The 18,234-nt window shown below is 46.3% G+C and overlaps 1 protein-coding gene across 2 annotated transcripts in view; it reads right to left on the bottom strand.

Moving 5' to 3' along the window:
• CTBP2 (C-terminal binding protein 2) overlaps nucleotides 1-18,234 on the bottom strand; it is a 130,864-nt gene that overhangs the window by 54,394 nt on the left and 58,236 nt on the right. The window contains exons 1-2 of one of the 2 annotated variants that reach the window (XM_053983267.1): nucleotides 14,513-14,921; nucleotides 246-405 (exon numbers count right to left, since the gene is read on the bottom strand). In XM_053983267.1, the coding sequence (XP_053839242.1) occupies nucleotides 246-303 (58 nt within the window). In that variant the 5' untranslated portion in view covers nucleotides 304-405; nucleotides 14,513-14,921. Of the gene's footprint in view, nucleotides 1-245; nucleotides 406-14,512; nucleotides 14,922-18,234 lie in introns of those variants that run through there. The other variant, XM_053983266.1, reaches the window with a different exon arrangement.

The raw sequence follows: 18,234 nt of genomic DNA, 5'->3' as shown, positions 1-18,234 counted from the left end.
CGTTTTAGTAGAAATTAGGATAAAAGGAGGTGACCTGGTAATTAAACAAAAATCTTCTTCACAGGACTACACATGACTTCCAAGTGAGTAACCAGAGCAGTGTGAATGTATTTTGAGCCTACAGAGAGGACAGGGAATCCAGTCCTGGATTTGGATCTCTTTATGCCTAAGTACTGAAAGAAACAAGGAAAAAATCAGATATTCTACCCTAATCATCCATCAGAAAAATGAAAGCACACTCTTACCTTCACAGATTCTGTCCAGTCGCTGCCGCTTGACTTTGTGTTTATCCACAAGTGCCATTCTTGATGGGATTTTGCAACTTTCTGACTCAAAAAGCACAGCAGTCCCCCAGGAGCTTAGGAAAACTCACAGGAATCGGCGTGCATACCGCCACTGTGGATCCTGCAGAGAAAGGAGAGGATTCGTAAGATTTGTTCACTTCCCATCCCTGGAAGTGCCCAATCCACAGGGTGGATGGGGCTCAACACCTGGGATAGTGGAAGGTGTCCCTGCCCACGGTAGGGGATGGAAGGAGATGGGGTTAAAGCCCTTCCAGCCCCAAACCAGTGTCAGAGTTCCAGTACACCAGGTGAGATCTGCCTGTGCCCAACAGCAGAGCAGGTTTTGGAAAGGACAACCCTGAGTTTGCACCCCACAAGTCACACATCTGGCACCACAACTCAGTCTCTTTACCCTCCCTGCGATTCAGAAAACCAGCCTTACACACAAGAACTGCCAAAGCACTGCACGGGCTTCCCAGTTTTATTTCTGACTGAAAAATCTATTCCTAGTGGATAAAATCCATGAGGTTATTTTGTAGGCTCACAGATGCTGAAAGATTCTTAGTGAGTATATAAAACAGGGGAAGTAGTTCTTGCTCTGCCAGTACTCTCATACACAAAACACTTTCATATTTAAACCCTGCCCTGTAAAAGTCATCAATGAACCTTGAATTTACAAGAAGACCTTGATGTATATTCCAGCTGTCACCCCAGCCTGTCCTTGCCCTCATAAGGGCCAACCTTAAACTTCAGGTGCTGTTTCTAGTGCACACATTTTCAATGCCAGGGAGATAAAATGATCCATGAAGCCACACATTTGGCTGATTAACAAGAAATGCTCTCCAAAGAGACAGCAGCTAAAGGTTTTCTGCATTTTGGTGGCACAGAGGAAGTCCCTTAATGGATGCTCTGAGGTATGACACGTTTTGCTCCTACAGAGAGCCAAAGGTTTGTTTAATCACTGAACACTGAGCTGAGCTCAGCTGCAGCCTCTGAATTCCACAAATTGTGGTACTGTGGTCACTGTTGTGGTACTTCTACCAGGTTTGATTTTTTGGATGTCAAACCCAGGTGAGAGTTTTTCAAAGCAAGTTCCACAATAGCATTCATGAATCAAGACATGGAAGAAGATACCTCATGCTGACAACTGAATTCCAACAATCCAACATAACACACACTAATATTTTATGCGACTGCTGATTCGAAATCCTATTTTGTATTTTAAGGTGAAGACAGATGATAACAGCTGATAACAGCTACAAATCTTCCCAAGGAGGGATCCTGCTCAAGAAAAAAGCCTTTGCACCCCCCAGCCATCCACCACTCACTGCAAGGCACCAAAAGAACAGAATTAGTGCAAATCTGTGATTTCTAGAGGCAAAGCAAAGCACCACCACATTTTCAGAAGCTTTGCACAGAGAGGAGGGGAAGAGGAAGGCAGAAATGAGTGGAAGCACAGCAAGTGGCTATCTGTATCACCCTGCAGAGTCCCAACCTCTCTGCCTACATACAGTAGGGTGGTTTAAAAAAAATTGAAAAAAATTCTGAAAAGCCAGCAGTAACCACAAACTTGGCACCATTCATTCAAACTGACTCCCAAACAGCTCCTCTCCAGCAGGTGAATTTTCACACTGCAGCATTTGCAAAGCAAATTTTTGTGACAAACCAAAAAAAAAGTCAGGTTCATGAAATGCAGGACGCAAGAGAAGACACCACACGAGAAAATCCAGGCTGATGTCCACAAGTTGACCTTGGGCAGTGTTTGTAACCTGGAGTTTTGCATCCCCTTGTGTAGGGAAGCAATAGCAACACTTAACCCATCCTCTGGAGCACCCTTGCAGGTTCATGTAGCCCAGTCAGGCATTTCTACTTTGCATTTTATTCTCCTACACCAGCACTGGCTCTCCTAAAAACACTCCAATAACTTCCCAGAAAACCCAGTTAACCAGTGCAGTAGGCTGAGCACACAAGGGGTAAAGGCTCTAACAAAGCTGCTGCACTCAGGGATGACAATTTCATGGAGATTATTGTTATTATTATAAATGGTTATCAATTATGCATCACATTGATAGTTAATTTCCAAAAGGAAAAGCCTCGTGTCGGTACAGCTGAATTCCAACTAAGGGATGATCGGCGATTTCCTGGTAGTTAATGGCCAATTTCCCAGCAGCACAAGTGCAGCATAATCACTGAGATTTATAGCAATAATTAATTGATTTTTTTTAAAACATAGGGATGCTAAAGAGCACGATTCCCACTCATATTAAAAATTAATGCAACATTCTAGAAGATGCAGAAAACTTCCATTCCGGAGGCAGAAGCTTGGTACAGTCAAAATATTTCATGCAACAAAAATTAAGCTGTTAGTGTAGCTACAGCCCAAATAGCTAGTGGCATTTCCATGATCAACATTTACAGGCACACACATGATCTTTTACCTCTATTACATCCCGTTCCACTTTCAGGGAGAAATACCAGGTTATAGAAAAATATCACATAAGAAGAGAAAAAGTTACCATTTTGTTCTGAGAACACTCAAGTGGTTCATTACGTTGGGGCTGCAACTCTTTCCCCCTTTACTTCCCCAAACAAAACCAATTTGCAAAGTGTATTTAATTCTGACAGAGTGCATTTTCTGATGGACGAATGCATCCATTAAAGTTTTTTTCCCCCAGCCATCTCAATTCCCTGCATTACTCCCTGGAGGAAAACTTCCTACAAAAGAAACTAATAACAATCAGAGAAATTACTGCTCATCAGAGTCCCCACACAGCTTAATGTAATGCCCATGAATGAGCTCCTTCCTAATGACATGAACTGCCCCATCTTTGTCTGACAGGTGTCTGTGGTGGTACCAACCAGCAATAAAAGCCCAGCTCAGAAGACTTATTAAAAATGTGGCAGGAGCTGCTGGGCAGATTTGGCAGGGATGGATAAAATGGAAAAAAGCAGATGTGTGAGGCACAGAAACAAGAGTATATTCCCCAGCCTTTGCATGAGGCTGTAATTAAGAAAGCAGTTCTTCCATTTGTGGGATGGAAGATGCAATTAGTTGTGCACCCAACTTCAATCTATCCCCAATGGTTTCTACAGCCAACCCAATCTCAGAACAATCCCAGGGATAAAGGTCCCCCACCATAAAATAAACACAATCAGACTAGGCAGAACAAAAATCATGGCCAGCAATTAAAAGACAAGAAAACCTCATTGTCTAAGGAAATTTGAGAGGAAGAGGCACACGCACAAAAATTGTACTTCATCCTCAGCAAGATTAGGAAATAAGTGAAGTGATTTACATAGAGTAATTGCATGGCTGTGTTAGCCTCCAACAGTGTCTTTCAAAATGTAAATTTTCTTGAAAACCCTTGGACACGACGATAGCCCATAGCTATTTATTTATTTAAGGAAGGAATTTACTTAAATACAACACTTTAGGGAAAAAAAAACCCCAATCCTGACGTAACACATTTAAATAGCTTCTAAATACTGCCCGTTAAAGACCACAATCCATGAGCCAGAAAATGAGTGCAGAGAAAGCTGTATTAGGGCTTTTTTTATCCTGACTTTTGATGGAAAATGAAAAGAAATAAAGGTGATCTTCCAAAATAAGATGCACGGTTAGATAAAAGCAAGAGAAAAGTGATTTCATGAAGAACATCCTGTCTTCTAAGCTCTTTCTCAACTTGCGCTTTTGTATCATCTTTTTATGGCACATGAGGTAGGACAGGAGCACAAACATCAATCACAGAACCACAGAAAGGTTTGGGTTGGAAGGAACCTTAAAGATCACCCAGTGCCACCCACTGCCATGGGCAGGGACACCTTCCACTGTCCCAGGGTGCCTCAAGCCCTGTCCAACCTGGCCTTGGACACTTCCACGGATTGAGCATCCACAGCTTCTCTGGGCAACCTGTGCCAGTGGGCAACATCTGTTTGAGAGTATCCATGACAGGCACTGCCACCAAACCATCCAGCACCTGGCAGGTGATTAAGATGTGCCCTTTCCAGTGCTCCAGACACAACATCTCGCACGTTCCCTGTCTGTGCACAGCCTTGGGAAAGCAGGATGGTGTCCCCTACACCCTGTTCTGTGACAAACCAACCGACTACATTTTCTACCCTCTATGAAATATGGCAGCAACAAAATGGAGAGTCTCTACTACAGAAAACTACCAGCTCCACAAACTGCAAAAGGTCCCACTTCCAAACAGCAAAGGAAAAATTCCATCCTTCTTTCCTCACATCGACATTGCTTTCACATGTACAATTCCTTACTTCAACAAGTGCAAATGTTTTGATGGTACTGCAGGATATTTCTTAGGCTCTCAGGAAAAGAGAGGTTTCTGGATGAGGTTTTGTACTCATGATTACTGCAGAACGTCAGTCCTCTCAGCTGGAAGCAGAGCAGGATGCCCAAGCAGAACTGTTGAAGTCAGTATCTGCTGATGCCACGGGCAGCTCTCCCTGTAGCCTCCTTTGTGTAAAGGCCCAGTTTTTCACAGCTTGATCAAATTTGAATTGAGATTTGAAGGCAAGGACAGCCCTCGGAGCTGTGAACTGCTCCAGCCCTGCATCAGCATCCCTGGGTGTTCACTATCCTGAGCTCTGGCCATTCCCACTGCTCAGCGTTTCAGCTGCCTGGGGAGGCCAGGAGGGGCTGGGAACCAGAGTTCAGCGTAAGAAAGGCAAGGCAGGGAAAAGAAAGCAGGAGACACGCAGAGATAATGACAGGGGAGGGAAGCGGACAAAGGAGACGGCACAATGCAGGAGGAGCACTTGGAGAACACTCTGTCATCCCTCCTCCCAGCCAGCCCTAAGTGCAGTGCCCTGCTCAGCCCCCATCACCTGCCTCTCCCTCCCAGACTGCAGGGGAGGAGGGAAGCACAGAAGGGAAGGGACAGACAGCACGGTCCTTCTGGGGATGGGATTTTGGGATACTGTCTTTTAAAGCACAATGAGACAACACGGGAAGCTCACAGTGTTAAGACACCATTAAACCAAATAGCCCAGTAGGAATCAAAAACAGATTAAACATTTATACAAACAGTGAGAACAAACACAGAATTGCATTACCCAAAAAAATTTTTTTTTTTTTTAATAATGCCTCAGAGATATAAAACCCCTCACTTGGGAAGAAGAGGAATCACAGCATTTCTGTGTGGCCAGGGTTTGACTTCTCCCACTCCACTGAACATGTTCATCCATTGTATGTGAAATATGATGCTATGGAAAAAAAAGGCTTTTTCTCGTTTTTTTTTTTGGGAGAACTACCCTGGCTGTAAATCACACCTTGGGTTTGTCTGGGATAGAGTTAATTTTCTTCGTGGTAACCAGTGTGGGGTGCTGGTTTGGCTTTGCACTGGAAACAGGGTTCATAATCCAAGGATGTTTTTGTTATTGCTGAGCAGGGTTTACACAGAGTCAAGGGTCTTGTACTGCCCTACCAGGGAGGGGGCTGGGGGGACACACGGAGGTGGGAAGAGACTCAGCCAGGACAGCTGATCCCAGCTGACCCAGGGATATCCCAGACCATGTGGTGTCATGCTCAGCATGTAGAGTAGGCAAGAGGACGGAAGAGGGGATGTTTGGAGTGTTGGTGTTTGTCTTCCCAAGTCCACTGCTATGCATGATGCAGCCCTGCTTTCCTGGGCATGACTGAACTCCTACCTGCCCATGGGAAGTGGGGAGTGAATTCCCTGTTTTGTTTTGCTTACATGCAGGGCTTTTGCCTTCCCTATTAAAGTGCCTTTATCACAACCCACGAGTTTTCTCACTCTTACGCTTGCAATTCTCTCTCCCATCCCTCAGGAGGAAGTAAGCAACTGCATGGGACTGAGCTACCGGCTGGGATTAAACCTCAACACCCTCCCAGCAGTCTGCAACCACCCCAGACCATCATCACCCTCAAAAGAGTGAGGGCAGGACTCCTGCTATAAAGCCATTAATTAGGTTTAATGTTTTTAGCAGTTATTATCATGATTTTGCTGCCGCGGGTGATGTTCTGTGTTAAGACTTCTCTGTGGGAATGCCTGGATGCTGCTGGGGGTGGCAGGAAGAATTATTTGTCCAGCTTCTTTTCCAGCCCAGAAAACTAACAACCCTTCAACTGTTTGACTGGTGCCTTCCCCTAAAACCTGCTGGGGAAGGTGCACTCCCTGAATGCAGGGAAAACAGGGAGGCAGCAGGTTAAACGTGTTCATGGAGAACCAGCACTCCCACATGAGCACCTGCTGATGGCACACAAAGGACTCTTGCACTCCTCATCACACAGACAAGGTGAATAACACCCTGTACGAGTCTTGTGCTGAAGAAGTGGTAACAATTTTGAGGAACTTGCTATTATATGAGTGAACAAAATGTACCATAATGGCATATGAGCCTGCACATCTGCTGCTAAATTAAACACGCTACATAATGATGCAGACCACATCTTAAAACACTATGCAACGAGATATAGTCTCTGCCAAAATAATGACGCTTCAAAGATGACACAGAGAGCCTGATCCTGCATCCCTTACAGACTCTGAAAGTCACAGTGATTATTCCTCAGCAGTTCTACTCCATCAAAGCTACTTGTTGACTCGGGAGAAGGAGAATCACTATTATATATAGGTGCCCTTCAAAGGGAAAAAAGACATATGGGTTTGTAGCATTTTTCTTCCTGTTTTAATGATGCGTAAAGCACAAGAGAGGTTTTTGTTTGGAACTGGATTTTTAGAAAAGTTTCTGCAAGAATTGTGTGTCAGGCTACAAATTCCTCTTCAGGCTGGGTTCTCAGCAGCCAGACAGATATTATGAAGATCAATTGAAATGACAGTATTCAGGTTGCCTCAATAGTCATGGAACAAAAAAGAGGGGAGTGAGACATCCCTTTTATTTTCAATTTCTTTTACCTATTTCAATTTTCAACATTAGCTATTTGCTCTTGACTTTGAGAAAAGAAGATCCAGACAATGCTCCCTTGCCAGGTAGTAAGAGCCCTCCACAGATCCTCTGTGAGCTTTCAAGTAAAACTAGGAAATACCAGAACTGGCACTCCTTTCATTCCTAAAGCTGAAGTACAAACAAGCAACCCCGACAGACAGCAAGAAAATTGCTTTAAAGAAAATAACTGTCATCTCTCTTTCTGGCACCAGAAGTGAAGCAGGTTGATGCTCTGCTTACCCTGCACCAACAGCCTTCAGAGGCTGGTGTCGGGCAAAACAATAACCAGGAGCTGAACCCCAATTACCCACTTAGCTTTGAGAGTGCCTAATCTATTTGCTAATTAATCATGGGCCTCCTTCAACCTCTCTTATCTTGTTTTTCTAAGTATCTGACGCTGATAACATGCACACTGATCTTGCTGAAGCACGTAAAGGGCTGGAAAACTACCCTTAAGTTTTCAAATGAAACAAGATGAAAAGGTACATAAATAATTTTACATTCTCCAGGGGTCCCTGCCATACTGTAAAATAAAATCACATTCTATGTTTTAACAAAATTCCTTAAATTACAAATTACTGACTTGCACTAATCGTAACGATCAACACTGGAGAAAGGTGAACCTTCACTGTTTGCACATCTGGATAAGCAAAAGCTCTTGTCTACTCAAGCCATTAGCTGCTCCTGTACCAAAATCAGCACAGCAGATTAGAAATCCTGAGAAAAATGAGTATTTGCCGGTTTGTTGGATGAGTTATGCAGTTACTTGTCCATTAGAGGGCATTTTATACTGCGGAGTGAAGCGCCGGCAGCTTGGGAACAGCATCACTAACCCCATCTGGAGCTGCTGGAGAACAGTTTCTGTCGACTCTCATTTAGTAATTGCCACTTTTCAACCTTTCCATATGCTGCATATAGATGAGCAAGCAAGAGCAAGGACAAGAAGAAAATAAGATGAAACAGCTATGAAAAAAGTCCTGCTTAAATAAACCCTTTGGTGTGCAGTTATTGTTGCTTCCAAGGTTTGGTTTTGTTCAGTTCTCGCCCCCCCCAGCTATAACACAGCAAACTTCATCCTTTTCACTCTCACAAATAGCATTTTATGTTTTAAATTTCGAACATGATTAACTGAGAACAACTGCAAACTGTGCCGTGGCATCATTACCCATCTCTGGAGCTAGATGGGAGAGCTCATCCGTCTCTGGAGCCGAACAAAGGCAAATTCAGCTTCCTCAGTGCCAAGAGGCAGGACATGGCCACTTACCTTCAGATGTCTCCTTCTGGTTACTACTAATACAGCTAAATGTGAACTGTAAATTGCTTTCAGCTTCTGCTGGCTAGGGAACCACACAAAGCCACCCACTCCCCTGCTCCAGTGGTTTTCCTCTCCCCATATAAATGCAAATCAAATTAGGAAAGAGGCAGATATCTCACTATACATCTCCAAATATACGTATGTTTGTAATCAGGGTGACCGAACTTCCTGAGTATGAGCTGCATACCAAAATCTCCATGGGGCCAAGAGCCACATGTACCAAGAGCCAACCTCTGTACCCCCTCCTGCCACACACATCCCATGCCCTGTGAATCCCCATGTTTCTCCCATCCCCACAACTCTGTGCTGCTGATCCCCCAAGCCCAGCTCCTGCCATGATCTCAGGGTTTGCAGAGGCACCACAGCAGCACTTGGAGCTCCTGCCTTGCAGGGTGTGACTGAACATCTGCATGTAGGAAACACTCCTGCACTACTCACAAGTTACTCCTGAATTCCTCCTCAGTAGAAAGTTCAAAACAGCAAGAGCAGCAATACAAACCCAAACCACCCCAGGGTCAGCACATTCCCTTGGGATCCCAAGCCAAAGTACCAAGACTACAACCAGGACCACTTGTCTGTGAGACTCTTGCAAGTCCCTGGCTCTGTATCACTACTCCTAATTAAAAGAAACAATAAAATAAGGATGAGGATATCCTTACAGGCAAAGCCATGGCACACTCAGTGTCCTGAGTTGTAACCAGGTGCTGCTGCATTGCATTACCTGGCAAGGACATGATGGCACCCACATCTCAGCCCTACAGATGTACAGGACACACAGCTGGAGTGTCTCCAACTCTGGAATTCTAGCCTTCACTCCTAATTTCTTAATTCTTCCATAATCAGGATCAAGCAATTAAATATTACATGAATACCCACATATGCTGGGAAAAGATCACACCATCCACTTCTTCAAATCCCAGTGGAAGCCCAGAGGAGGAATCTTCAGCCCTGCAGGAGATGCCACCATTCACCCAGAGGAAGAGCCTCACTCATTTAAAGAGCAAAGATGAAGCCCCTCCTGCCCCAGCAAACCAGGAGACTCAGCTTTCCTCCAGCACACTGAACTCCCCCACACATGGCACAAATTCAATCATTTTGAATCCTTGTCCTGGGATCTCTGCCTGGACTCTGGGAATAGTGAAAGGCAGCAGTGACACTCTTCTGTCTCCAGGAAATCTTTGGAGTTATAGTTTGCCCTTATCTTAGCGCTTATATTTACAAGCCACTCTTACATAAAAAGCACTCATCTGCATTGACTTATTTAGCAACATGAAATAAAATAGCCTGAAGCTATTCATGTTGCTTAACGTACTTATTTTTTTAATGTAGACGATGCTCTGTGTAAAGGAATATTCAAAGGGGAAAACTGTGGTTTGTTTGTAACACTTATTACTATCACTGAAGAAAATATGTTCTAACAAGTTTCGGAAGGGGGAAACACGTGTAATACCTTTAACAGCTCAGCTAATTCATCTTCTGCTGGCGAAATCTCAAATGGAAACTCTCAGAATGGAAACATGGAAAAACCCCTTTCTCATGGTCTGAGACCTGTTCCCACTATACAATCTCTTTCCATCGGAGTGAGTCCTGTTTGTTTTCAGCACACAGCAGCTTTACTCGACAAAAAAAAAAAAAAAAAAAAAAAGAGAGTTCAAGAGTTCAAGGCTACGTCTCCATTCAGGCGTACACCCACAATGAGAACTGGGCTCTCCGGCCGGCGCTGGAGGCATTCCTCTCCCTCCACCTACCCACAAAAGGGCCTTGTCTGAGGGAAATGAGAAAGGAAGGAAGGGGCAGGATGCAAAGAACACCAGAGAGGAGAAGAGCCCAGCCAGGTGTTGGGGCATCGAGCACCAAGGAGGGCTTGGATCATGAAATGGGCCAGCAATGAGGATGGAGGGTGGCTTTTGGAGTAATCAAGGGTCTGGGGAGCCCCCAGGGATCTGCCATGCTCCAGACAATACTGAGCTCCACGGGGTCAGGCACAGGCAGGATGGAAATGTGTGAGTGTTTCCATGAAGTCCCGTGGGAAAGAGCCCATCGGGATGCGGGGCGGCTCCGGGACGGCTCAACTGCTGAACGCTGCCTCCTCCTGCCCCTCCCATCCCACCCCTCCATCCCTGCCTCTCCCTGCTGCTTCCAGCATCACTCACACCGAGTCAAAGGAGAGGGAAGGAGGGAGCCACGTGAGCAGAGACAGGTCTCGATAACAGCAATAAATAAGATGAAATAATTCTCCCACTACCAACCTTTAGTCAAGAGTATCCTCCGCAACCACCAGGTTTGCAAAATCGACACGTTTTTATTCCGAGCCTTGCCAGCTCTCTGTGGCAGGGCAATTTTGGGATTTAACAACACTCAGGTTACTGACCTAAATTCATACAGGCTCATCTGGAGCCATAACGGTCCATTGTGTGCCCAGGCCTGCTCAGGACTCCTTAATACACAGATTATTGATGCAATGAACTGTGACGGCTCCTATAGAGCTGTTAGGGTTTATTGTAGCAACACCTACTCGGGGTCCCTTTAATGCGCGGATCGGTGACACAATAGACAGAAACGGCCACGACTTGGGGATGCATTATCCCACGGATCACTGGCCTGACAGCAATGGCTCCAGCCTCCTGCCTCAGTGCAGCCAGCAGCAAACACGCCGAAACCGCACGTTCCCAAACCCTGGGGAAGATGGCAGAGAGGTGCAGGACCTGTCAATACAGGGACAGTGCCCCACGAGCCACCCAAACCTCTGAGAGGTGGCATTTGCAGACAGCAATTTGCTACTGAAAATAAGGATTTATAATGAAAGTCCTGGTGGGATCAAACTTTTAGCAAGAACAGCCACAGGCCTGTATTACAGATCAAGGCTAAAAATCTTGTCTGAGAAATACATGGAAATTAGCCAGAAAAAAATCAGCGTCCAATTTTCAGCATTAAAAAAAAAAAAAAAAAAAAAAATTATGTTCCAAGAGAATGCGACGAAAGCAAGCGCAAAAGGAAAGTGCACAAATATCTGTATTTCTCTCTTCTTTGCTTCTTAAAGAACAAAAATAATCTTACGAGGCTGAGAACTAAGTAGCGTTTAAAGAAAGTCACTGGTACAGGGAGTCCTGGACCTGGGGCTGAGGAAAGGAAAATTTAAGACATCACCATGAATCAAGCATTTGCAGCATTTGCAGCCTCCTCACAAACATCAGCGAACTCTTCAAAAAGCTGCAGCTGGCTTTGCATCTTCCCCACATTTACCAGGAGCTTTTTTTAACATCGGTGACACTTCACATTCAAAACTGCAGTTAAAAATAGACCACTGGTCCTCCCCTTTTAGCCCTGCAAATTCCCTGCCCTCCTCTCTGCCTCCCTGCACACTCACTGGTCTCTCCTTCCCCTCCTGCCCTGTCATCAGCCACGGGGTGATGGAGGGGTGAGGGGGGCCCTGCCCAGCTGCAAGTCCCAGAATCATGGAATCAGAGAACAGTTTGGGTTGGAAGGGACCTTGCACACTGGCTAGTTCCAAATCCCTTCCACTAGACCAGCTTGCTCCAAGCCCCAAACAACCTGCCTCTGAACCCTTCCAGGGTCCTCCCACTGCTCCCCAGTACCTCATCTGACCCTGGGAGCATCCCTCTCTCATTTCATCCCAAAGCTCATAGCTTTATTTACAGGAATGAAGGCAATGGCTCTATTCTTGGTTTCCCTTCCCACCCGCTTTTGCAGAAGATGTGAGTCTAAGGTTTTAAAAAACAAAGCACCCAACGCTAATGTTTTCTCTCTGGCCTTAAACCCTGCAATCAGCAGATCAAATGTGAGTGTAGAGAAAGGAATTCCTTTCTTATCCATAGCTACTTAAACACTGAACCTTCAAAACCTCCTCAGGAAACAGGCCTGGGGAACGGCTGCTGCTACTACAAGGAGCCCAGCACAAGAGAGACTCGAAAATCAATATCCTTCACCCAACTTATCAAATTTACCGAGGACATTTATACAGTGTAATTAAATAGAAAAGAGATACAAATACAAAAGAGTATTTGCACGGCACTGAATAGCAATTGCATTATCTCTGGGACAGAGGACACTTTGACAAAAAGGAGGGAAAACACCATATATCAACTGAAGAAGCTGCAAGGAGCACGGGGAAGGTCTCTGCTCTCATAGCTCACGGGGAATGTACAGCACTTAAGTAGAGACAGCCACAAAATATACATCAGCACGTACACCTAAGGCATTTCTGCAGGTCCTGCTCAGTCAGCCAAAACGATGCTGTCAGAATTACACTGGTGATGGATATGGTCCAGTTGCCTCTCAGACTCGTGTAGGGTCTCCAGCACATGTTGGGGCACTTCCCCCTCACTGGCGTGGAAGCAGAGCAGACGCTATTATGTTGCTTTTCAGCATATGAATGTACCAAGTAAAATCAATTTTGCCCAGTAATCCACTTGGTAAGTCAGGGATGCTTTCCACAATCAGCAGCCACCTCTGCAGACTGGCAAGATAAAATCTCTGCAAGGTTAAACCTGGGAAAGGCTGACTGCCAGTGCAGGGCAAACTAAAACACTGTGGAAAAGGCAAACTAGATTATCTGGCTATTTGTTAAACAATTCTCACAAGGCTTGTGTTACAAGATTTTTGTGAGTGGTCCTTGTTTTCAGGTAGAGCCAGCTCTGGCTCCGCACTCCAAATCCCTCCAGGCAGCACACTGCTGTGGATGGGACATCTCTCTTGCCATGGTGACCCTAAAATTCAGAATAGCCCAGTGTGGTGCTGGACACACGCTCAGTGCTGGGGAACAGTGCTGGGTGGGTTTGTAATTGTTGATCTGCTTCTAGATCTGCACCCTCAAAGGTGTCATCTTTAGGGCTGCCTTCAACAATTAGGCATTGCCTAATTACACTGACCAATAAAACCCAACAAACAAGATGGGCAGGATCCCTGCACATTGCTCCCACAACACCAGGTGCCATCCCCCCTTCCCAACATCCTCATGGGGATGAGTGAGCATCAGGTGAAAGGCTCCTTTGTTGCCTCTCTTGGGTCTTCGTTCTTTAATGTGAATCACACTCCACTCTATTTTGAGCAATCCTTTATTAAAAGTGCCTGTGAGTCATTTTCTCTAAACTTGAAACTCTAAAAATGGTAATGTTTGGGTAGTAGTCAGGAATTTTTAAGAATTTGCATTCTTCTCTTTTTGATCTAACAGGAAAAGGAGGGTAACCTGACTCACAGAGGGTTTGTTTCCCCTTGTCCTGCACAGAAATGCTGCTCTTGGATAGAATCACAACTCATGAAGTAAAACTTCTCAACATCTTTCACCAAGTACAAACAAAGAGTACTGAAAAAACAAATACAAAACAAAATATCTCTTTAGAGAAAGACAAAAAACCCAACAAGTGACAACCTGGAAATAACTTAAGTTCAGTATGCTATTAAAAAAGAGTCTTTACAGGTAAAGCTGTGAACTTTGGATTAACATACATCCCTTTCCAGATGCATAACAGAGTAACTGAAAATCATACTGCTAATTTTTCATACTTCCAATGTACCCCACAGGCAAGGTTAAAGATTTTTCCCTGTGAGGGTGGTGAGGCCCTGGCACAGGGTGCCCAGAGAAGCTGTGGCTGCCCCTGGATCTCTGGAAGTGTCCAAGGTTATACAGGGCTTGGAGCAGTCTGGGATAGTGGAAGGTGTCCCTGCCCATGGCAGGGGGTTGGACTGGATGGGCTTTAAGTTTCCTTCCAAAACAAAGCAGGATTATGGGATTTGCTCTCTGAACCCAGGACAAGTTTTGTACTGCACAGCACAGCAAATGAACTGGCCCAAAAGCACCACATGGGGCTTTTTTCATCACCGAGACACCTCATCCTGCTTGATGACATCCCATGAGACACTACTGCCACGTCAGCTTTGGAAACAGGCTCTTCACCAACAGGGAAAGGTCTCCAAAGAATTGATGGCACACACACCAGTCAGCCTCCACTCTTCCCTCCTCCATTATTACCTTACTGCAGAGCTTGCTCCCGTGGTCTCCAGGCAGGACTGGCAGAAGAACACAGGCTCTGACCAGGAAATCCACCAGAGAAATCACCTTTAAATGTCTCCTGGATGAACTAGGCATCTCTGATGTTCCTGGGCACACAAGTCATGGCCAGACTTGCGTGTTACTTGGCCTGTCAGGAATGAGAGCTTAACTGCTCTTCCCACCACATTTGCATTCCAAACTGCTTCAGTTCCTGCAGAGATCCCCACCCATCACCATCCACAGGTGGTGTGGGAGGGAGGAAGACACTGTGGTAAAAAATCAACACCAATGCAATCTCCAAGCAGAGTAGACTGGGATGGAGCTGAAATCCTCTTGATTCCCTTGGGCAGGACCAAGACCCATGGGGAAGAGAGGAGAAGGCACCAGCAGGTCCTGGGATGGCTCCACACAGATAAAAGATCCAGCTGCCACTGTTTTACTTTTTGAGCTTGGAGGTGATTCCAAGATCCCAATCATCCTGCTCAACCACCACAAACAGGGATAAGGGTGATGGTCGTACTGCTCCAGCCATGGGGTTTCAAATCCAACCTGTGCAAGGAATGCTAGGGAAAATATTATAAAGGGAAACTCACTTCCCCCAGCTGCCTGATAGAGCCCATCACAGGAAACATCTGCCATCCTCCACAGAGGACAAAAATCAGAAGGAAGTGGTTGGTCCATCCAGAGAAAAGAAAGATAAATACTGCATTTCGAATTAGAAGCACACAGGTCCTGCCCAAGGTAGGAGATCCACTTCTGCAGGCAGGTCTCAGCCAAACAGGTTAAATAAGGAGTTTTATAGACTGCTGAGCATGAAAACAGCAGCAGCCCACTTGATGAGGTCAGGGACTGAAGCGGCCTATGGTACTTGTAAGAGAAAACATCTGTTGGTGTTAAAAGGTCAGCAGGAAATGAACACTATTTACTCTGTCCTTACTGGTTGGGCCACTGCTCCTCGAAAGAGAACCACACATGGCTCAGCTTAGCGCCGTCCCCTCGACAGCTGCCCCACAGCTGCCCACCTTCAAGTCCTCTTGGTGCACCCAGGAACCCTCTGAGCAGCCCCTGGGAGGGGGATGAGGCTGTCCTTCCCCCTGGCAGACCCCAGGGAGCCCCACTCCCCCCTCGTGGGAGGGAAAAGTCCTTCACACCGGCTCAGGAACAAGCCGTTAAAATAAATCCATCAACATAAAAGCGAAAAAAACAAGAAGTTTCTTCTGAAAAACAGGAAGCGTGAGGTACATCGCGGCTTAAAATAGCGCCCGCTTGATTTGTTGACAAAACATGGGTCCCAAGGGGTCGTGCCTTTCTGTAGGTTTTTATTTTTCCTGCGGACTGCCGGGAGCACCTCCGTGGTTGCCCGGGGCTCTCCTGCCCTCGGCCGGGGCTGGCACCGCTCCCTGTGGGAGGCCGATGGCCGCGGGCCTGGCCGCGCTTCCCGTGCGCGCCACGGGGATCCCACAGGAAACCCCGACGGAAAACGGCCCCCGCTGCGAACCGGGGCTCGCTCCAACACGCAGGGCGAGTGTTTAAGGCTGGCACCCCCTCCTTAAAGCCCAGTCTGAAGTTCTAAGCGCGCAGGAAACTGGTTTCAGACTTTCCCTCGCTTGCTCTTCACGCGTAGAAGAGCGCAATGCTGGCCAGGCAGGACGAGCTGTTGGCACCTCGGGACAAGCTTAAAATGATAATGGTCTGATCCCGAGCCCTAAAGCCAACAAAAATTCCTAAACCAGGAATTTCAGGACGGCATCTTCTGCAGAACAGAGGAGGGAGGAAATTTTATGCTTCAGCAGTCCATCAAGGTTGTGTGATACTCTCCCATTCCTCAGTAACTCCTCAGGCTGGGTTCTGCCTCTCTTTCCCCACAATCACAAAACCATAGGGGGTTTGGTTTGAAAGATCCTTAAAGATAATGCAGCTCCACCCTTCCACACCTTCCACTATCCCAGGTTGCTCCAAGCCCCGTCCAAACTGGCCTTGGATGCTTCCAGGGATGGGGCAGCCACAGCTTCTCTGGGCTCCCTTTGCCAGGGCCTCACCACCCTCATAGGGAACAATTCCTTCCAAATAGCTAACCTACATCTCCCCTTTTTAGTTTAATACCATTCCCCCTTGTCCCATCCTGATTCAGTCTGCAGAGGGGGAAAGCAGCAGCATTTTTTTTGTTTTAATTAAAAAAAAAGCTTGAACCACATTAAAGCAAGAATAAAACCCTCAGATGATCTAGTGTAGACTAAAAGGACTGTACTGAAAAGCAGGATGAGATATCACCCCTTTCCACATCCCCTGGCCTACAGACCAAGGCTGCCTGTAAGCCCTGCCCACCTTCTCCTTACACACCACACCAGACACGAAGGGGCCCCAGTCGTGAATAGCTAATTATTGGCCCACATTAAATTATTTCTCAAATTAAGATTTGTGGGTTTTTCCTCTCGCCTAACAATACGCCTTTGAGAGCAGCATTGCAAACACACTGGAGCAGGGGCAGCAGTGTAGCTCCATATGCAATTAGGCCAGCATGTGGATCTTATTGCTCCTAAGGACTCTTATTTGATTTCCCGCACCACCAACTGGTGAGAAGTTTTCAAGTCTATATAGAGAAGAATTAGATCACTCTTTGGGGTGGTCGCATCTGGGGTTGGAAAACCAGATGGAGCGCGTTTTCCCGAGCCCTTTGTAATTGAAGCAGCACACCAAGTTGCTAGGGAGCAGGAGAACACAATCACTGCTCTGGGGCAGCCCGCAGCAGCGCCGGTGCCGCGGCTGCCAACACTCGCAGGCACCGTCGGAAGGGCCAGCAGGGAAAACGGTCACACAGGCTGGGGTTTGGACAACATCAACGTGAACGTGGACCTGCTGCAGGCAGGGAGGAGCTCTGGGACTCCTGAACATAAATATCTGCACCCACGGTCATGGCGCCGCCAAAGGAACCCAGGAAATTAATTTCTTCAGCTCCCTAAAAATGCAAAATTCTCAAGAGTAGGCTGAATCTGGGGAATGAAGAGGAGAGTGCAGGAAGGAGCAATATGGAGGCTTCAGCATTTCAAAGGTGTGTGGAGACTGAGCCGTGAACACTGCCCTTCCTGAGGACCAGGAAGGTGCATCTGACAGAGAACAGGATGGACATAATGCTTTCCTAAACAAAACATGTTTTATTGACTGAAGTGAGAGATGGATGAAGTGGTTTTATCCAAACCTTGACCAGCAGCATTACACATACACACAGAGCTACAGCCTAACCACAGACTGGTTTGAGCTGGAAGGGACCTCAGAGCTCATCTCATTCCCACTCCCTGCCATGGGCAGGGACACCTTCCACAATCCCAGGCTGCTCCAAGCCCTTTCCAGTGTGGCCTTGAACACTTCTAGGGATGAAGCTTCTCTGGGCTTCAAGTGCCTCATCACTCTCACAGGGAAGAATTTCTTACTAATACCTGATCTTATCTTGCCCACTGTCAATTTGAAGCCATTCCCTCTTGTCCTGTCATTCTGGGTCCTCACCCAAAGCCCCTTTCCAGCTCTCTTGGAGCATTTTTAGGTACTGGAAGGGACTCCAAGGTCTCCTCAGAGCCTTCTTCTCTTTAAGTTGAACAACATCAGCTCTCAGCCTGTCTCCAGAGCAGAGGTGTTCCAAATGGCACAGTCTTTGCCAAGGAACAGCTATTTTAGAGACAAAAAAATGCATCTATTTTCCCTGGTGC

Source organism: Vidua macroura, chromosome 8, assembly GCF_024509145.1.
Source record: "Vidua macroura isolate BioBank_ID:100142 chromosome 8, ASM2450914v1, whole genome shotgun sequence".
NCBI lineage: Eukaryota > Metazoa > Chordata > Aves > Passeriformes > Viduidae > Vidua > Vidua macroura.
The sequence above is the reverse complement of the archived record's forward strand: the minus strand, read 5'-3'. Positions and strand labels throughout refer to the sequence as shown.